At 29.1% G+C, this 23,156-nt stretch overlaps 1 protein-coding gene across 1 annotated transcript; it reads left to right on the top strand.

Annotated features, from left to right (window-relative positions):
* The first annotated feature begins 1,695 nt into the window (after nt 1–1,695).
* Nucleotides 1,696–22,337, top strand: LOC123297526 (serine/threonine-protein kinase meng-po). The gene is made up of 2 exons (XM_044879220.1): nt 1,696–1,863; nt 20,340–22,337. Exons 1-2 carry the CDS (start codon nt 1,805–1,807, stop codon nt 21,766–21,768), a joined length of 1,488 nt encoding a protein of 495 aa, XP_044735155.1. The 5' UTR covers nt 1,696–1,804; the 3' UTR covers nt 21,769–22,337.
* The last annotated feature ends 819 nt before the right edge of the window (nt 22,338–23,156 follow it).

Raw genomic sequence — 23,156 nt, 5'->3', positions numbered from 1 at the left:
TCAAGATTTTCTGCATTAACGATTTCCATATCTGAAAATACATACATTTATTTGCGCTTCCACCATATTTATATTGAATTTTTTATAAATAAATAATCTACTAAAAAACTAAAAAAACACAAAATAAATAATAGTTTAAAACTAAAAATCACACTTTTGTAAATATCTAAACTAAAAAGTAGAAAATAATTCCTTTAAATTAAAAAAAATCATTTTATTGGATTTTGATATCGAATGAGTTGTTTTTCTTATTATGCAAGCGATTAGACCTTGTACTGCAGACAACGGAATCCTTTAAATCATTTCTTTTTTAATATGTGTCTTTAGTAGGATTTTCAAATTAGTTGATAGGTAAACAGAATTACAACGAAACATGCACATTATCACGAACGAAAAACTAAACAAAAATATTACAATGTGTAGTTTTACACGAATAAAAACATTTTTTTCATCTTAATGTACAGTTCAAAACACTAAAGTATTTCAAATCTATATTGCTCTCAATTTAAACGAATGAAGACTATAACCTTTAGCTACCAAATTTTGATTTTTATAAGATTTTTAATTTTTTTTTAATGTTTTATCGTTTATTTTTATAAAAAGTAATTTTTTAAGTGCATTTTGTAGAAGTTTAAGATAATCGGCGGATATTTTTCAGGGTCAGACCTTTGCGAATATGTCTTTAAAAATATCTTTCAAAATTTGAATTATTTTCGGAGATACAGTGAATTTTCTAGTAACGAAGTTTGAATTCAAATGAAGGCAAAACAGCTCGGTTAGCACGTTAGCAGAAATAACTTTGCAAGGCATTGCATTTGAAATAGAAGAAGGTCCAATTTATGGATCTGGGATCGCCGATCCAAATCCAAAATGAGTAATATTATTATCCGAGTTACTGTGCTGGAATTGTCTCTCATAATTAAAACGCGTTTTTCTTGATAGTACATGTTTGGAGATGATTGGCAAGATATGTCAAGTTTTACTCGACCGATTTCCTTGAAATTTGGCGAGACTCTTCCTGATAAATCTCTCTATTGTTCTCTCTCCGTAGCCACTACTTACAATTTTTAATTTTTTGACTTTTAAAATGCCAATAAATATCACATGAAGAAATAGCTACATAAATGTTTTTCATTTTCTCGTAGTCTTAGTTTGAAAACTGCCTACAATTGAGGCTTCTAGACCAGTAGTAGCTAAACCTGCTACTGGTCTAGAAGTGGAATGAGACTTTAAATTAGAAATATTGATACGTTTTAAGCCGTACAAAAACTGAATTCGTACTATACAACGACGGAATATATCGTTGTTTATAACATACATAAGAGTGAATAATATATAGCGTCGCAAGTGAGATAGCTATAAAGTAATGACGTCAAAGAAACGACGACTGTTTATAAACCCTGGGCATAGCTAGACTCACGATCATAATTCAGTGTGACTTTCTGAACAAAATATACACAACAGTTAGGAAAACTCAACGAAGTTAAATCGTGTTGTTTTTTATTTTTTTGTATTTCTAGTGTGTCCGAATTGTGTCAACCACTGAGTGTTTTTTTTGATAAAAATTTTAATAATTAATAAAAAATATTAATAATTAATTAATGTTTAATTAGTGATAGACGTTTATAAATAAAGAATGGTTTTAAAACTTTAGTCCTTAATATTATTGAACTTTAAAAAAACAAGGCCAAAATAATTGTGCATTTAAAAATTTTCACTGTTAGAAACTTATAATCGAATTGTTTTTGAACATTTTTTGAGACCAAGTAAAAACAACCGAAAAACCGGATTTGTTTAATTTTTAATGAGACGTTTGGTAAAAAAAATACTGGAGAAAAAAAAACCGCTCACAATGCTCGTCAGGTAAGAATCTTTCTTCTTTTTCTTTTATTGACATCAAAACCCGGGGATATATTTTCTCAATTTGGGGTTCAAGGTCAATAGAGAGCTTTCTTGTGTACATACAAATCGTTTAATGTCAAATTTTGATTCCGAACAATACCGAAAGTTTTTCGAAAAACAATGTAGGATGGCGCTTTAGCTTTAACCCAAAAACTATTTGTGAAAATTGTTATAAAGTATTATTCCTGATAATACTTTTTTCAATTTTTCAATTCCTGATAATATTTAGATTTTTTCGAAAGTTTTTAGTTGAGACTTTCTGGGTTATTTAAAAACTTTCTTTAATTTTTTTTAACTAATCTTTTATGGTTAAATAACTTTTCTAAAAATATATCCTTTCACTTTTGCAACTAAAAATCTTTGGGAAATGATATTTAGAAAATTTTTCTGGGTTAAAATATAAATTATAAGCAAAACTAGGTGAGAAAATAAATTGAAGGAGTTTACCTCACAATTAAACACCTTGACAATAAAAGAGACAAAATAAATGTGTTTTTTTATGCAAAATTACGTTTTTCAAGAACCCTTTTCCATATGAGTAACTTTCATGCTTAACCGATAAATGAATGTCGTCGCGAAAGAAAAAAATTACGTACAATTATTGCGTATGCGTAGCTACCTCATAGGATTTACCGGTATGTAATAGAGATTCTCATCTCTCTATGTTATCGAATTCTAGATTGAAATGAAAATAGAAAATATCGCATTTTATCGTTTTGAGACGTTTGACGTCATCGTTTTCACATATACATACACACATTCACTTCCACCCATACGCACGCAGCATCAACACGCGTAACAGTGTGTATGAATTTGTGTTTCACGTTGTTGACGGTATGAATATAATCGTCCCCCTGTTGAAACAATAACGTCACGTGCTTTGTGTACCTACTTCGATTATATTGTGTGGAAAGTTTATGACGTATATATGTAAGAACCGAAGAAAGATGATACGCCCTGTATATTGTATACAGAGTGTACATTTTTACATGGCGTTTTATTCAAATTTCTTTGATTTGGGTACCAAAAAAAAGTAGCAAAACAAAAGGTATATTTTCCATTAGGGTGCTTTTTCAAGTCTTTGAAAAGTGAAAAAGCGAAATTTTTGTCTCTTAAGGGAAATGGTACAAACTCAAAAAAATTATTTGAACACTAAAATAAGTGCTTCCATAAAATGATTGATTGCAGGTGTTAGTAACAAATCGATGCGACAAATCTTCTACCGTTGAAATTGAAGTCATTTGAAACCAATGGAAATTGAATTTTCATTGATACAATAATTTTAAAATTTAAAAAAAAAAACATAATATATAGCGGAAAGAATATAGTTCTTATCGGGTGTCCCACAACACCCCTTGCTCTTTTTGTATTCATAACAATATAGACAAAGAGAAATACCGACGGATTTGATGAAATGGGCCACTACAAACTTTCGACTCAACCTATAATAATAACCTTATTATATCTGAAATATACATTCTTAAAAATCTGAGATTATTTTGAAAGTATTACACAGACAGGTGAAGGCTATTCTCAAATACAAAAAAATTAAATAACATGTTATTCACACGTATTATAATAGCAAAACAAAAGTGCTTTAAGGAAAAAAAATTATGAACAGCTTTTAAAAAAGAATCCTTGACCTAAAACTTACCCTCAAAAAAACAATCAATGTTATATCATCTACATAAAATATACCTCCAAGTCCGTCTGTCTAAAACAGTTCGCCTGGAAAAACTATTACAAAACATGCCTGCCAATAACTATTATAGTTTAATGAAAGAGGGGAGATATATCTTTATAATGAATAATAATTAAGAAGGAAAATGCAAATGACGCAAGAATAATATATAACAAATACAAGGTAATTAAGCTAAAATCGGATAGCTTATTTTCATGGGCACAAATAGTAGTATGTTTTTGGAGTTGAAACAAAATTATACTCTTGACTTATCCAAACTTTAACAAGCAAACTGTTGATCAACATCTATTTTAACTGTATATGATATACACACATTTGGTCCTTCGAGCCGGATAAAAAAATACACGCATAAAAAGTAATTAATAAATGATGATTATTTTCAAACTGTTTCTGAAAATTGTAAATATTTCGTTACGAAAACTTTCTAGGCTCTTTAGTCAATGCAAATTATAATTGAATTAGTAAAAATATTACTTTTAAGGTCATAACCGACGAAATCATTCGCAAAAACATTGATATGTTAATACTTTTAAATAAAAATTTTTCTTCGGCTGTTTTTAACTGAATGAATCACCCTATTTATCTTCGTAATCAACTAATAGTTTTATCTAAGCTTATATTATGTAGACTAATGTTTAATTATGTATCTTATAGAACTTTCCAACAAGTTTCTTAATCATTTTCTACAACCACAAACTCCATCCTCCAAAATAAATATAAATCAATGTCTTGTATAATCCAATTAATAATTCAATGTGGTGAAACCTTTTAACACAATAATATTGTTTAGGGAAAAAACCAACGAAGAAATTTTCCAATCATTTCGAAATAAAATGATATTTTTTTTAATTATTAGATTTGAAGGCAATGTTTTTTATTTACATGGAAATATAAACTTTTTGTTTAGTTTTTGAACTGAAAGTTTTTTTGTTTTCGAATTTAATTATCATTTCCTCTCTTGTGTATTTCATAAATGAAAGATGGCCTAGAAAAAAAAAAGTTTTCTTTGATGTTTAAGAAATATTATTTTCACGTGTGACGGCATATGTTATTTTTTTTCAAAAAAATTAAAATTAATATCCTATTTCTTAATGGGAAGTAACCTGGTATTCTAAAACCAAAAAATTATAGTTTAGGCGATACGGTAATAATATAATACATTTCTTCAGTACAAATTTCGTAGTTTAGATCAATCATTAGAAAAAGTTTTTTAATGTATTTCTACAGGCTTTTCGAAAACCCTTCAGAAAATAAGATACAATAAGGATATTTTAAATATGATTCGGGAAGCATTGCAATTTTTTTATTTAATTCTATTTTAAAATTACATTTAATAAATTTTAATATTTGGTCCTTCGAGCCGGATAATATGATTAAAGAAAAAAAATACTTTAAAGAATTGTTTTTTTGAAAAAAGGTTTTTTAGAGTTTCATATCATATTTAGAGTTCTCTTTTATTAATTTCTAAAATATTTAGCTTTCTGGACGTAAACTTAACTTCAAGTATAGGAGATTTGGATTATTAATAATTTCAAATTTGGTCCTTCGAGCCGGATACATAAATGCATTTTTAAAAACTAATAAATAAATCAATTCCCAAAGGTAGGCGTTACAATTTTTCGACGAACTTTTCATAATCATAATTTTCAAGTTGTAATAAATTTTCACAAATATAGTACCTCAACTTTCTAAACTATTTTCTTAATGAGAAATAACCCGTCGCGTTTTATAAAAAGATAAAATTATAGTAGTACAAAATTGAAAATAGAAACTGAATTGAAAAATTTTCATTTAAAATTAATGTCAACTGTTGTACACTGTTAACAGCTGGTGGCATGTTCATGTTGATTGTTTATTTTTTTTTATTTTTTGTTGTTGTTGTTGTTCATGCACATTTTATTTTATTTATAAAACGACACGCGCTAATTTTAGCTACAAATAAGTTTATTTTTAAATATCATCTTCGTATTTTAAATTGAATATATAATATTATAGCACAAGTCATATTAAGTTTGAGTTAACTCTCTCTTCACTTTTACGATGCACATAGAGTCGGCCAACGAACCAGTAGCGTATAAATATAATAATTTTGTCATGGTGATGATGAATCATTTCGAAATGAGGCTAGCCAAAATTTTGTCAAAACATCAAGTTTTTTTTTCTTGGAGCACAAATTTAACTGTATCGAATAAGAGCCGTTAATAATTCAACAAAATATTGCTTCATCAAAAGATTTAAGCATTACGTTTCGTAGAATGGATAGGATGACAGAACTTTTCAAAATTATTCTTATTACAAGTAGGTATCATTCTTTAGAGTAATAACGAAAACATCTTATTGTCAAGGATTCTCAATTTCTAAGATTGCCCTGTTTCTAAGAACTCATTACTCTTAATTTAAGTCATTTGCAGTTTTTTTTTTTTTTTTTTAATATGAAGCCATTCTTACCTTGAGGATATTATTGTATTTGGTCCTTCGAGCCGGATAAATTATTGCTCTTTTTAATATTTAGACTATTTCTAAACTAATTTTCAGTTAAACAGTCTTCTCTCGTCAATGATTTATATCAAGAAAATTTAAAACTAATATTTCCCTGAACACCAATGACAAAAGTAAACATTCATGAAAATTAGATTTAATTAAAATGATTAAACGAAGTATTTTCCACCAGTTTTGTTATATTTACATTTCTGTATATTTAAAAAAGGGGGATGCAAATGTTTATATTGTGAGATTGTAAAAGTAAACAAATTTAAGTACACGACATTTTACAAACAGTGTTTAAACACATACTTCATCCAATTTCCCATGTACGATGTCTGTACGTACACACAGATGTAAAAACTCATAACAATTTTCATTTTATTAATAGTTTTCCGAGTACGATAATTAAATTTATTTAGTTTTCATATGCAGAAACTTGGGTAGTTTTTATTTATATTTAATTTATAAATAAACGAAGGAAGTTAAATTATTATTAACGAAGCGATGCGCAGAGAATTGAATGAACATGAAATCTATAACTACTCAAGGATGTAATCTTGAAAAATTACATTGTATTTATAATGTAACATTCGATAAGTAGGCCAAACTAGACAAGAAAAAGGCCAATTAACAAATTAAAAAATTTGTTTTTTTTTCATAATGAAAATTTTTGATTTATTATGTCAAGCACTTGTCATTACCTAGTCTGAAAATGACAAAATGATTGAATAGAGATTACGAACTAATTAAAATTTTTTTTTTTAAATTCGAAAATAAAATAGCCTTAACTTTTATTTTTGGATTTTAGTTCAATGACATAGTATTGTAAATAAATGAAAAAAGCTAAGCTATTTATAAATCTCTATCATCAAACAAACAAAAAATTAAAACAAACAGACCGATAGACTTACATGCAGTTTTCAGTTGATTGACGTCATTGCGCGCTTAAAATGTAAAAGAACAGTAGTTGTACAAGCGTATCCAAAAATAATCATTGTGTATTTATTTTTAGAAAATATAACAACAAAAAATTTACATAATGTTTGTTGTAAGTAGTAATTAACACTTTTTTTTATATTTCATTCGAACAAACTAAAAATAAATTTTCATACAGACAAAATAAATCGAGGTTGTCTCAAAATTTGATATCTTATGACACAGCGAAAAAAAAGTGTATTTGAGCGATCCATTATCATAAATAAATTCATTGAAACTAAGAAAAGAAAGTTTTATTGAATTTTATTTCAAAAATCTACTAAAAATTACGCAAAAAACTATTGATTCCCGATTTTTAAAATTTAAAGAATTAATATATTAATCTACACGAATTTTCTATTTCTAAAATTATATCACGCAATCTAAAATAATTATGGACTTAATAAACTCACTTTTGGTCCTTCGAGCCGGATACTCAATTACAAGTACAATTCTATGACGTAATGGTAATATTCTCTAGGGTTAAAAGAAGAGAAAAATAGAACATTATATTCGCATTATAGTATTGAATTGTACTAAGATTAACTTTCTTTGTAATCAATATTCGCCCAAATATATCAAATTTTGTGTTTAATGTCGTTTTATGCATAAAACATTCCTTTCAGAGGGAATTGTCTCGTGAAAATGCTTCCAACTAAAATTGCAGTGAGCGGGAAGACAAATTTTTCTATTTTTAGGATCAATAAATTTTTGATATCTTCTTGATAGAAACTTTTGAATTTTGAAGAAATTTTCAAAAATTTACGTATTGTTTTTGAAAAATCTGTAATCTATAAGTGAAATCAATAAATATTTCTGGCCACCAACAGATCGCCGAACTTGACATAATTACAAAAATCAATCAATAAGTATCATTAAAAAAATTTTTTACGAACATGAAAGAATTTTTTATGTGTCAACCTTCCTTGACCTAACCAATTATTTTTTATTATCTTCAACACATATTTAACGATAATATCTCTCTATATTTTCGATGCTTAAAATTTTAGAACAAATATTTGTTCACCACACTAATAATCCTTTATAATCACGTGATGACCTGTAAATATTACATCATCACATCGAAAGAGAAGATTATCTTATCTATATCTATACAGAACGTGTCAATATTTAATTAATATTTTATTAACTGTAAATAATTAAATTTTCAGTTCAATCAACTTAAAAAACATACAGAATTATGTTATCAATTTCATCATCATTGTTATATTATCATTATAACGTCATTATAAAAAATGATGTTTTTTTTTTATTATGTCACAACCGCACACATGAGTGCGGGTGTACATTAATGACGTAACTATTGTGTTTTTTTTATATAATATAAAATAAATAAAATTATCGGTTATAAAATGAATGTTTATAAGAAATTAAATTTATTGAAAATTACTTGTAAATTTAATTTTAACATTGAAAATTTAATATAAATATATTTATAATAAATTTGTAAAAAAAAAATGAACAGATTCTGATTTAAATTAAATTAATTTTTTTTTCTGTTATTTAACGTCTAGAATTTTCATTTAAATATTTATAATTGAAATTAATTAATATTAAATTTAGAATTATTATTTTTTTGCATAGTTTTTCAATATATTTATTGATTTAATTTGTTTCTAAATATATAAATAACAGACAGATCTGTTTATTTTATATTTAATTTATTATTTTAATTAATTTAATTTAGGTAATTTCAAATTAAAGTGGCATAATGTATTGAAAGTTTATATAAATTAAAAAAGTTTATAATCGCGATAAAAAAGGTTTTTTCGTTATAAATTTGGTAATCGATTTTGATGAAAATTCGTCTAGTAATTTACGAAAATTTTTTTTAATTATAATCGATAATTAATACTATTCTTATTTATGGAATATCGAACTTAAAACCTACACCGTGATTTCTGATGGTTCATATATTTTTTAATCAACTTTTAAAGGGTTTAAATGAACCCTTTCAAAGAATATACTATAAGAAACTTCTGAAAATATTTACACCACTTTGTGTTTTGCAAAGAGAGAAAGTGGAAAGCTCAAGTGAATGCTTTCTACGTTAATCGACCACGATTCTCAGTTACATCGATTCGTTTCTTGACAAATCCCATTCGAAATTGCTCCCTTAAATTGTAATTTTGAAAATTTAATGCGCTCTAATTACATTAATATTGTTTAGAAACTACCATGAAATAATTAAATTTCTAGGAATTTATTTAACATACGGTATCGTTTAGTGATCTATTTCACCCTTCATTTTCTCTCTTCTTCCGATAATTGGTTGTAGTAATTCATACTAAGGATTCAAATTAATTAATCTGTTAAATTTAAATCAATTTACCTTGGCCTTTCAATAATTTCTCTCTTAATTAGAAATCAATAATCATCTCTGTTGATGAAACACGTCCTTTTCTAATAAATTTCAAAAATAATAAAATACGTAACGATCGTTTAATTTTGAACATAAAATTGGGTACAAGACCACTATAAGCTTTAAATATATCGATTATTCAACGATCAAGAATAAAAATATGAGTAATATTTCTGAGTAATGCGTATTCACAATTTTAAATTTTCCAAAATATTTTATAAAGCTTTATATATTTAATAAAAAAAAAGTCATATCTGTTTAATTTATATTTTCGAATAATTATAATCGTACAGGATTTAATAAATTTTAAATGCCTACAACCAAACTCAAATATTTTTGAGTAAAATATATAACATTCTCTTTAAATATAAATAAAATAATAAATTAACAATTAATTTAAAACAATTTTGGCAGTCATGTTTTTTAAAAAGCTGTATAAAATCATATTTATAAACAAATCATTACAATTTTCATCTTACCTCGGTACAACATAGACCGATATCTAGCTCAAAAAAAGAGCTGTGTGTTCCGATTTAGATTCTACAACAAAAATCTTATAATAATTCTTATAACTTCTTATAATAATTCCAGCCCAGTCCTACAATTTGTATTTCAGTTTAACTTTGAATTATTTATAATAATTTGAAATTCAGTTTTTAATCTTTTTGCTATCAATATCTAGACAAAATTCAGCTTTTACAAATTACGCTTCTTGTTTTCGCTTCTCGTATCTTGAAAACATCATTCGTCAAAATCAAAATCAATACAGCAATACTTTAAGAGTCCGAGAAATTCCCGAAACAATACAATTTTCTCTAGGCGAAAATATTCTCAAGACAAAGTGTAATTCGTAAAGCCACTGGCGAGCCAACTAAAAAAATGGATGGGAAATAGATCTTCACAGATTTGACTTTAACAGGTTTGTTTCTTATAATTCGAATTAACTGTAACTTTAATTTGAAGGAATACTTGATTTTAGTTGATATTGGTACTGCCTTGACCGAAATCACGACCCTTTTTTAGAATAAGAGACCGGCGTATAACCACTACATAAAACTACTTGAAATTTTTTTGAAAAATATTATTTTTTTTCTTCAATTGACGTCAGTACTGTTTATTATTTATGAATATTATATGAAAATTACTTTGAAAATTTTTTTATAATTATATACGGTACGGTCCTGGCGGTGTTTAAGTAAAGTCGTGTTTCTAACAGCTCCGAAATTATTTTCAAAAACTTGGAGTATTTCGAGCTGGTGTGAGTGTTACAAGTTTTTGTATGTTAAATAAACAGTGTTAAATAAACAGTGTAATACTATTTTCATAAATTTTTCGAATCATTTAAATAGTTTTTGTGGTGTATAGGCTGATAAACAGACATATAACCTCCGAGAAGTTGATTCGGGTGTCATTTTTGTTTACGTGTTAGTACCTTATTGTGTTTGTCAAATGTGATTTGGGCAGGGTCGAACTCAAAATTTTGAGGTTTTTTTTATTAATGTTGGAAGTGCTTGTGAAATGTTAATTTAATTGTTGATTTTTAAAGTATTATACTTTTTTACGTTATAAATAATATATAAACTCAAAAAAAAAAAGAAAAAAAAAAAAAAAAAAACTGAGGATTTTTTATTAATGTTGATAGTGCTGGTGAAATGTTAATTAGATTTTTGATTTTTAAAGTTTTATAGTTTTCTACGTAATAAATAATATATGATTTGTTAATTTTAAAAATATCACAGATTATTATTTAAGCAAAAGCCTAAAATCGAATAAGTATAAAAACTCTTTTATTTGGAATTTTTTTGGTTTTTTTAAATATCTGTTAACCGCTGGAGGGTTCAGAGATCGTTAATTCCGAAAATTTTACAGTTCCCAGAGTGTTAAAGTTTATAATTTACTGATTGTTTGAAATTTAAGGAAAATTGAGTGATAATTGTTGAAACTATAAGTTTATTCTATAAGAACGAAATTGAGATGTCGGATAGCGAAGATTTCACATCTGGAGACAAAAAAAGATTAAGGGAGCAAGATGGCGGATCAGTTTTCAAGAGAAGTAAAAAAGTGTTGCGCTCACCCGCAACAAATCGTAATGAGGATGACATAAGCACACAGGAGATGTTAAAGATAATGCTATCTGAGATAAAGGAGATAAGGAGAGAAAACAAAGAATATAGAGAGAAAATGGAAAAGTTAGAAACGGAAGTGAAAGAGTTGAAAACAGAATTAATAGAAACTCGACATAAAATGGTAAAAGTTGAAAATAAATTAGAGCAATATGAAAAAGAAAAACGCAAAGAAAACATTATTATAAAGGGTCTTAAGCTCAACTCAGATAACGGTTCTCAGATAACGGAAGGCATAAAAAATTTCATCAAACAAAATCTTCAAGTTGATGTCGAAATAGCATCCGCCCACAGATTAAATGATGTGGTCTCTGTTGTGCAAATGGCTAGCTTCGAATCAAAAATAAAAGTGATGGAAAATAAAAATAAGCTACGTAGTTATGCCGGGGGAAAGATTTATATCGAAAATGATTTAACGGTGAAGGAACGAGGAATCCAGAAACAAATACGAGATGTTGCCAGAAATGAAAGACAAAAGGGAAATATTGCTAAAGTAGGATTTAACAAACTAATTATAAATGGCATAAAGTGGGTATGGAACAGAGAGATGGACACCCTTGAAATAGAAAACGCAGCTCCAAAAAAGTAGGAAATGTAAAATGCACAGACCAAACGATAACGAATATGGCAAGAAAAAATACAACGAATGAAAACATAGTAAACAGAAATAAAAAATTAAGGAGTAAGCAACATGGAAACAAAAAAATGTTAGTGGCATCATATAACGTAAGAGGGACTTTTGCTGAAGGTGAATTACAGAATCTAACCAGAATAATGAAGGAGTACAAAATAGACATTATGGCAATGCAGGAAACTAAACAAAAAGGTAATAGCACAAGTCAGATCGGCGATTACATATTTTTTAATAGTGGCGATGAGAATAGAATGTTTGGCACAGGTTTTCTATTAGGATCTAAAATGAAGAACACAGTGGTTGATTTTAAGCCGATATCTGGCAGAATATGCATGCTACGAATCAGAAGCAAGTATAGAAAAATTAGCTTCATTAACATTCATGCTCCATCAGAAGACAAAAGCGAAGAAATTAAAGATGAATTTTATGGAAAAATAGATAGTCTATATAAAACCATTCCCAGTTATGATTTAAAGATAATGCTAGGTGATTTCAACGCCAAAATAGGAAAAGAGGATATATATAAGCCAGTAATAGGCAACCATAGCAAACACAACGAAACAAATGAGAACGGAAGAAAGCTGATCGAGCTGGCTATGGAAAACGAGATGAAAATTGTAACAACATTTTTCCAACATAAAGATATTCACAAGGGCACATGGATAATACCCGGTACTGGAGAGACAAACCAGATAGACCATATCCTAATTGAAAATAAGCATTTCACAACCATTACCGACGCTAGGAGTTATAGAGGAGCTGATGCTAACACTGACCACATAATGATAGCAGCAAAATTGAGAATTCAGAAACCGAAGACAGTCAACAAAACTGTAACAAAAAGAATAAAATTTAACTCGGAGCAACTGAAAAACGAAAATAAGATAACTGAATTCCAAGAGGTAATTAATGAAAATTTACAATGTTATGATGAAGTCCTTAGTATTAATCAAGACTGGGAATATCTAGAAGGAATATTGGAGATGGCAGGGACTACCTTACAAGGCCAGGCAAAGGTAAATAGGAGATCTTGGTTCGATGAAGAATGCGAAGCTGCAATAATAGCCAGAAAAGCTAGTAGAACAAAATGGTTGAGCAACAAAACAATAGAAAACGAAGAAAAGTACAAGTTTTTAAGGAAAACAGCGAAGAATCTATGCAGACAAAGAAAAAGATTGTTTCTACAGAAGAAAATAATAGATATTGAAGACCATTTTTCAAAAAAGCAGTCGAGAGAATTCTTCCTAGGTGTGAAAAGTTTAAATGAAACCACACAAAGGAACCCAGTTTTTATTAGAAACGAGGATGGGGAGCTCATTGGTGAAATTCATCAAAAGTTAAATCGCTGGGAAAGATATTTCTCAAACATCCTCAATAATAAGGAAGATTACATTGAACAACAAGTCCATGTAAGGGATCATCAGGATTCGCAAGAAATTCCCAGCTTTATGGAAATCAAGAACATTATTGCGAAACTAAAAAATAACAAGTCCCCAGGAGAAAATGGAATAACGGCAGAAATGCTTAAAGAGGGAGGTGATCAAATGCATAATAAGATTTTTGAACTTATATGTGAGGTGTGGAAGCAGGAAAAAATGCCTACGAGATGGAATAGTGCGCTGCTATTACCTTTATTTAAAAAAGGTGACCGATCAATATGTGATAATTACAGGGGAATCGCACTGCTAGACATAACATATAAAATATTGGCTATAACAATAAAAAATAGGCTTGAAAATGTCATTGAAAATGTAATAGGGGATTATCAGTGTGGTTTTCGTAGAAATAGGTCAACTATTGATCAAATTTTTACTGTCAAGCAGATCCAAGACAGCAGTTACGCGCAAAATCTACCGCTTCACATGCTGTTCATTGATTTTAAGCAGGCATATGACTCACTGAACAGAAGTAAGCTATACAAGGCAATGGATGAGTTGAGATTACCACCAAAATTGATAAGGCTTGTGAAAATGACCCTTAACGAAACCAAAAATAAAATTACGGTTGATGGCTACACCTCAAATGGATTCGACGTCAAAAAAGGGCTGAGGCAAGGAGACCCACTATCCACTACACTGTTCAACATACTCCTAGAATCTGTGATCAGAGAGAGCGGAATTAATGCATGCGGAACAATATACGACCACCTAAACCAATGCCTAGCTTATGCAGATGACATCACAATCCTTACAAGAACAAAGGAAAACCTTCTTGCCGCTTTTAAAAATCTTGAACGGGCAGCAAAATCGAAAGGGTTAATGATAAATGAGAATAAATCTAAATACATGAAACTTCGATCGTCAAGCACCCCATCGAATACGGAACAAGTACTTACAGTTAAAGTAAGCGACGATACGGTTTATAAGTTCGAAGAAGTTCAAAGGTTTAACTATTTAGGTGTTACTTTATGCAACCAATGTAACGAAACTCCAGAAATACAAGAAAGAATCGCCAAAGGTTCAAGAAGTGTTGGAGCCCTAAGAAAATTTTTCTTTTCCAAAAATTTATCTAAGAATACAAAAATTAGGGTTTATAAATCCATAATTCGGCCAACAGTTATGTATGGTTCCGAGTTATGGAAATTAAACCAAAAAGAAAAGAACACCCTGAATATATGGGAAAGAAAAATATTAAGAACAATTTTTGGAGGCAAGAAAGTGATGAATTTGTGGGAAAGAAGACCAAACCAGGAACTTTACGAACTCTATAAAGAACCTTGTATTACAAACGCCATTAGAGCGCAGAGATTGAGATGGTTGGGCCATGTATTTAGATTACCATTGGATAGAGCAGCAAGGCAGGTGTTAGTCAGAGGAAACTCAGGAAGAAGAAAGAGAGGCAGGCCCAGAAACACGTGGTTAAGATCAGCAGAAGAAGATTTGGAAGAGCTAGGAATCCATAATTGGAAACAAGCAGCTGAGAACAGAATCAGATGGAGACAAATCTGCTCAAAAGCAAAAAATCTAAAATGTTAAAAGAAAAGTTAAATTTTTAAAGTTTATAGTGTGTTACGTGTCTGTTAAAGTTTACATATTGTTATGGTTTAAAAGTTTGTAGTTTATCGTTTGTTATTTTGTTAAAAGTTAAAAATTTATAGTTTATCGTTTGTTATTTTGTTAAAAGTTAAAAATTTATAGTTTATCTTTTGTTGTCTGTTATAAGTTATAATCCTTTTCATGCAAAAGTGTGAAACAGTTGTTTTTTTTGAAAGTCTCTTACGCCACATAGTCATAAGTGTTAAAGTTTTCATTGTTTTTTAACTTCTGTGGACTGGTAGTTAATTAAAACCAAAATATGTGAAAAATTTATAAAATTTGTGATTTGTTAAGTGGCTGCACTGTATCACGTTATGTTAACGAATTGTATGAGTGTAATTTTTATAGTTACGTAAACGTTTTGATACAACATGAATATACGTTTATTTAACATAAATAGTTATCTACGAAAGGAAGCAGAGGGAGACTAAGTCTCCATAAAAGCCATGGGCCTACTAGGCCTGTAGTGCTGCTATATATATATATAAAAATAATTTTCAACAATTTTTTGTTATTTTTTTTAATGTAATGACTTTTCATAATTAGGATGTTAATAATTTTACCCTTATTAAATTATTTTTTAAGAGCTCGTTAAAATCAACCTAAAACACTACGTTTCATGAGTTTATAAGAACTTTACTCTTATAAACAATATTATAATGGGAAGAATAATTCTTCAACTTCCTTGAAAATTCTTATTTTATTCCCTAATGCAAAAAAGGTCATCAATTTTCACCCTCCTTACAGGCAACTTAGACTATTAGGTAAAAAAAAATTGTTTAATTTTGTTATATTACAAGTTTTTATCAAATTTGAATAAACAAAATTTTTGTCGAATTTTTCGACCTTTTTAATTTCTAATCCTTGATATAGTTTGAAACAATAAGAACACTTATTTTAATTATTTTATTCCTTATGTTCAATTTTTCATGAAAGTTAAATCTTCGTAAATGAGGAAAATTTTTTCAAATAAAATTAAAAATCCGCCAGGTAATTATCCTTAATTATTAGAATAATATCTGACGCAGTATTCAAAACCGCAAAACAGTCTCGCAATTATAATTTATATTACCAAAAGGACATGAAAAATGATTTTTAAAAAATTGTCCTTAAATGATTTTAAAATCAGCAATTTTTAGAAGCTTTTTTCGGGAAAGAGCACTAGTAAATGCAATAAACGCCAGGGCTCTCGGTATACCAGATTAAATTTCAATTCGAAAAGAAGCTGACCTGAAAACAATATTTTCGTGACGTTACCAAATTAATCTGGGACAAAATAAATTCACAATGGAAAATTTTATATTCACCTCAGCAAATATAGATATTATATTAATAATAAAATAAATATGTCACACGTGTAAAAGAAAAAAATACTTTCATTTCATATATTTAATACTAGTGCGAACATATTTCACATAAAATAATAATCTATAATAAAAATCAAATAAAATATATAAAAATAAAAACCTTAAAAAGATATAAAAATATATAAAAATAGAATTTCTACCTCGAATAATAAAATTCACCCATTTATATTAGTATATTGTGCAACAAGTGTCGAATATGTCAATTGAAAATAAGAGTATCTAGAAATACAAATGAAATGGGATACATCTACCTCATAAGTCCATCATAGGAAAGCGGGATTAGTTTTCCTTTTCAACACGATTTTCCTTGTAATGATTTGTCACTTAAGTGGCGATAGCTACTTGTCGTTGCACGGCTAGTCGTGCAGAAAAACAGAAGTAATATCGCATCTATTACAATTGAAATTTACAAAATTTAAAAAACCTAGACAAATTTTTCGTATTCGGAACCCTAAACTCGCACTTAAAACACATCTTAGCACACTCTCCATTAAATGGTATTTTTCCTTCGAGCCTTCTCCAAACTGAGCCGATTTTGAAGATCACATAGCTAAGAACACTTTCCATTAAATTTCCTTTCGAACGAAACAAAAGCAATCAAAATCGGTTCATCCGTTTAGTCGCTACGATGCCACAGACAGACAGACAGAGACACATACATAGCGGTCAAATTTATAACACCCCTTTTTTTGGTTCGGGGGTTAAAAACTACTGCCCTATTAAAATTATTCGAAAATGTATAGTTATTAAAATTTTTTCTTTCGCGGTTTTAGCAACGGCAAATCTGTCTTCAATTATAATTTACATTAAGCATTATTCAGCAATGTTTTTTTTAAATTGCTTCTAGTAAACGTAGCAAACGCTCTTAGATGCCAGAAACCATCCGTCTTAAAATCAAGTTTTCCTTGACGGTGCCATATTTCGTACTATATGCAACTCGTGACAGTTGTCTATTACACTCGAAGGACAAAAGGTCTTTAACTCCCTTCACGTGTTTTCAATTGACAATTTAACGGACTCGTAGTACAATATACTATTTTACAACCATGCTGGATTGAAAACCGTACTACCTACACAAACTAACATCGATATGTACCTACCTCTATGTGGTGCGTAGGTCTCACCTGCATATACCCACCCATTGCAACACCTTTAGATTAGGATCAGAAGAAGGTGATCCTATAATTTGTCGACAAATATATCCTTAACAACACACATTAAAAGGACGATTACATGCGAGTAGAATCATAAGCATCAAAGGTTATTTAGTTGTCACATCAAATATAAATTCTATGTGAGTATAAAAATAACAATTTAGCGGCCTACACATTATTTTGTTTTTATTTCATCACGTGGTACAGCCTACGACGGAGGGGTGTAGAAAATTCACACCCACTTTCTAAAAAAACATATTTTTCAAAGAAGAAAATATTTAGTATTTACTACGATCATAATAATACAGACTTAGGGTTTGTTACTAACAAGGAATAATCGAAAATCTGTAATTTTCTGGAAAAATGTAATACTTTCGAAGGACATTAACTCTTTCCTCACAGCCCATGCATTCAAACTAGTGAGTCTAGTTTCTGACCTTTTATATTTCTTGGGGCACGAGAATTCTCGACTAAATTTTCTCGAGTATCTCAAGCGATTTCAAATGACCAATCAAATAATAAATAGCGATTTTCATGAAAATTTTAGACCAACTTCAACGATTTTATTTGTTACACAGCAAAAATTGAAAAATTTTGTAACACAACAAAACGCCAAAATGCGTTTACTTGGCTGTTCTTATAACCAGGAAAATTTTACAGAGTAAAGTTTTGCAAGTAAATATTTTCTTGAACCAAAAAACTATTTACTTACTACCATGACAAATTTCCTCGTTTTTGCTTAAAACCGAAATAAAAGCCATCAATGATTTCTTTGTATCTCTTTCTAGCAAAACGAATTTAGCATAGAGTTATAAGGCAATCATAGTATATGACGTCAAATACTATGTTCAATCTTTCCTTCTAATGTCAAATTAGTAATTTAAAATGCTTATACCGATCGTATTTCTTGATTTTAATTTTAATTGCACGTTTTGTCATCTCTTTTACGGTTTTTTCATAGTTTGTTTAGAAATGCTAAAAAAATCATCGATATTCTCTATTGGAGATCAAAAAACTCATTTAAAATTTATTAATTAAATTATGATTAAAAATACATACCAAAGAACTTTTGATACACTCTGTATAAACTGTTTTTGTAATATTCTAAAAAGAGCGCAATTATTAACAAATTAAATATATTTTTAGTTCAATTGTACGATTTTATTATTAAACTAAAAAGATATTAAAATGATTCATCCAAGCAGCTCAATTTAAAAATATGGAAGTAATTTATGACATTTTATATATTCAACAAAATCAAAAATCAATTTTTTATTGATGAAAAACAGAAATTTGGATATTTTCCAATAAATTTTCTAGATTTTACTTTTACTTAATATATAATAAAAAAAACGCATTAATGTCAATCATATGAATTATTTTATTTTATTTTTTTTTTTAAACTTACGTTTATTAAGTACGTTGACTAAGATTGCAATCAAATCCGGGATATCGATTTTCATCTAGTTCGAATTTTGCTTGCTTTTTTTAGAACACACAGTACTCTCATCTATGTCACATTTCTTGGTATATTTACCTGGTTACAGTAACCATAACTCGTTTAACGATGTACACCTATAACGTATGCTATCTATATACATATATATATATATATATATATATATATATATATATAAATATATATATTTCTTATGTATCTTTGTATCGATTTATACGTTATTTTTAAACATTTATAACTCGTATAGGCGCCATTTCTAAATATAACATATATGCAACTAAAAATACATGTACAGCGTGTAACAGATATCCGGAAAATCAATTTCTCTAAATTACCCGTAAATGAAACTAATTTAACAAAAAATAAGTGCATCCACAAGAAAACCAATAACCTTTAGGCCGCCATTTGAATATTCTTTTCAAAAAATTTTCGACAAATAAATCTTCTTTTTTTTTCATTTTATCAAAATATTTTACAAGACTAACTAGTTGAAACCCCTTTTTCTTTTTTTAGTCACTGTTTACACTTTGAGCATAAAAAATCGATATAACTCGATATCTCTTTTTAGTTTTGACTTATCGTGCTGACTGACTCATATCAAATATATAATATATATTTGGGCATATATACAGGGTATAATAAGTGCAACCCCAAGAAACTCAATTCGAAGAAAATTATTTTCCCAATTCGAAGAAAAAAAATCTTTACCATTTAATAAATCAACCCACATCTCCGAGCAATATTATATTAATAATTTTATTACATATAAATTTATGTAATAATAACAAACATTGCATACATATTCATAAAACAGAGATAGGTGGAGGTGTTTGAAGGGTGGAATGGGTTATAAAAGGGTGGAAGCGTTATAAACACGTAATTCAATCTGTATATTTCATTGTCTGTACTGTATTTCACCACCAAGGTGCGCGTAGGTTGAGGAAAATTATTATATTTTCTTGAAATTAATTTAAATCAACATTTTTTTCTTATGACAAGCAACCCACCCGTGCGTTTTTCATTTGTTTCTGTCATTTATTTTTGCCACCTACAATCAAACATTTGCGTCACTGATTCGATTAATAAAAAAATTAATTGATTATTTTCTTTTTTGATTACAGATCAATCAGTATGAGGCTGTCTGGACGAAGGAAAAAGGAGAAAGATTGCAATGGCAATCAACATGGTGGGAAATCTCGTTGTGGTGCTGGAGGAATTGAACGGTCTACAACAACCCCAGCAATCGCTACATCTGTGCATTCAGATGGAGGTAGTTCGACGACTGTCAATCCGCCTGAGAGTCATCAAACTACGACTAGTAGAACATCAGTGAAACATCATCACTCATCATCTTCAGCTGGGGCTGGAGGAGGTGGGAATATCCATCGTATCCAAGACTTACAAATACCACAATTATCGTTAAATGAAGAATATGAAATTGAACGGATATTAGCTGAAGGATGTTTTGCCCAAATTTTGTTAGCGAAACATCGTGATACAAATACAACGGTTGTATTAAAAGGTGTACATACGGAATTAACAACTGTTAAGGATTTCCAACGGGAATATCATTATAGCTATCATCTAAGTCCCCATCCACATATTTTATCGTCGTATGCCGTTTGCTTCCGGGCAGATAAATGTTTATTTTTTGCTCAAGAATACGCTCCACTTGGCGATTTAAGTGGATGTGTACGAAGTGGTGGTTTAAACGAGAAAGCTTGTAAGGAAATCGCAAGACAATTAGCATCGGCATTAGATTTTATGCATACAAAAGAACTAGTACACCGTGACCTAAAATTAGAAAATGTTTTGGTATTCGATGCGGAATTATCTAAAGTTAAACTATGTGATTTTGGGGTGACGCGAAAAGAAGGATCCCTTGTTTCAAAACCACGTTGTGCATGGCCACCCTTTGTTCCACCAGAGTTATATGAAGTGCTTAGCAACGAACGATACCATTGTAAAGCAGCGAATGATACCTGGCAATTGGGAATATTGATATTTGTATGTTTAACTGGATGTCCGCCTTGGCAAAGTGCTGATTGTATTGGAGATTTAGCATATGCAAGTTTTTGGAGGTACCAAAAAAGGCGAGTTACCAAAATTCCACATCAATTTAAGCGTTTCACACCACGATTACTACGCATGTTCCGTCGTATGTTTGAACATAAACCAGAAAAACGATCGCCTGTGGCTGAAGTGAATAAATATTTAAATGATGCATGGATTGATCCAGCTTATGTCTCACAACAAGGAAGTGGAAATTGTATGGGAACAACAGGACAACAAAATTCTGCTCAAGTAAAACGAGCTGATTCACCACAAAGTCGAGATCGTGGTAGTGAAGATGCTGGTAAAACTCGCTTAAAACGGTTACTGAGCAGTTATGGTTTGGAAACTACCGTCGATCAGAGTGTGGTCACAAAAAGGGTATGGGATTGGGTATTATCATGCGAAGCACATCCTGTGGTCTCCGAAACAAATAGTATTGATAACACATCCCAACAATCGACAAACTGTTCAATGGCTGTTTTACCAGTTTGTTGAGAATCACCTTCAAGTAAATAGAACCACAATTCGAGCTTACCTTAATTATAATTTCTAGTGGCTACTTACCAACACACCAAAAGAAGTAAATCCAAATTTCTTCCCTCAAATTTTTATGAGTTAAACGAATTCTTCCTGTACCAATATAAAGAAATTAAAAAAAAAAAAAAATCAATGCTTTAATTAAGTGCATGTCCGAACATGTACACTTAAAATAGGGTTCCATAGGTATACGATAAATTGATACAGGTTTTTACACTATGGTACCCTAAAGAAATCGATGCTTTTGTACATACTTAATGCATTTTTTATACATTTTTCGTTTTTTTGTAAAATAAGTATTTTTTTAATAAATCGGTTCTTCAATTCAAAGTCTAACCACCCCGCCCCCCCCTCCAACTTTATAAAATTAGTCCAATTGAAACGCTTGATAATTAAATTATATGTTTAAGGCAATTGCAAAATATTCTCTAGTTAAAGAAGTATTTTCTAGCAGGAAGGCGTTTCCATTAGAATAATTATGAAAGCGGTGACCTGTCTGTAGGTTTGTGATAATGTAGAAACCAAAAAACAAAATTGTTTTTTCTCATAAAGTTTTGCAATCGCTTTTAAAACTATTTTGTATTGAAGAATACGAAAAAAAATCGTAGAAAAATTCAGGGTTTTTCACTAATTGAAAATATAATAAATGAAAATCGCATTTATTTTCGCATTGTATAAAATATATATACAAACAAATTTTAAAAATATTATAATTTCATCATCGATATAATTAACATTTTTTTTTTCTCTACCCAAAGGCCGTGAAAATTATTATTTATAATACTTGAATGTTTAAATTTATGTTTCTAAACGTACACATATACATATACTGTCCGTCTGTCTGTCCGTTCATGTTTGTCTGTTTATAATTTCTATGTTCGTTTGAAAATTTTATATAAATATATTCAAAAATATACAAAATAAAATGCTGTGTACATTCAAGAAAATTTTGTTGATAAAAATGTATATGTAATATATCCAGAGGCGGATTTAAACTCCTGAAAAACAAAATGTCATCAGATCTGTCGCATGTTTCGACATGTGAATTTGCCAAAAAAATAATAAAAACAATTTCGTTAATCCATAGATGTTTGTATTAAAATCTAGATTGGAAACTTGTTGTTTAAATAACGTAAAATAATTTTTGATTAGATTATTCGGAAATTAATCAACCGAAATCAATCAAAAATTGAGCTTTCCATTTCACCGGTGGCTCCCGAATACTTGCGATATTTTTACGGATTTATCTGACAATATTTGTCTTTTTTATGTCATTTAAAATATAATTTTAACTAATACGTTCGCAATAATATCATAAATAATCGGGAGTCTTCGGTCTTTTCGAT

This window comes from Chrysoperla carnea, chromosome 4 (assembly GCF_905475395.1).
Source record: "Chrysoperla carnea chromosome 4, inChrCarn1.1, whole genome shotgun sequence".
NCBI classification, from domain to species: domain Eukaryota; kingdom Metazoa; phylum Arthropoda; class Insecta; order Neuroptera; family Chrysopidae; genus Chrysoperla; species Chrysoperla carnea.
This window is presented reverse-complemented; position numbering and strand designations above follow the sequence as displayed.

What these genes read in the sequence shown, in the direction of transcription:
- LOC123297526 (XM_044879220.1), top strand. Translation starts at nt 1,805, where the DNA reads ATGAGACGTTTGGTAAAAAAAATACTGGAGAAAAAAAAACCGCTCACA. An exon ending in CCGCTCACAATGCTCGTCAG is followed by an intron (nt 1,864 to 20,339) that starts GTAAGAATCTTT and finishes TTTTGATTACAG; the next exon opens with ATCAATCAGTATGAGGCTGT.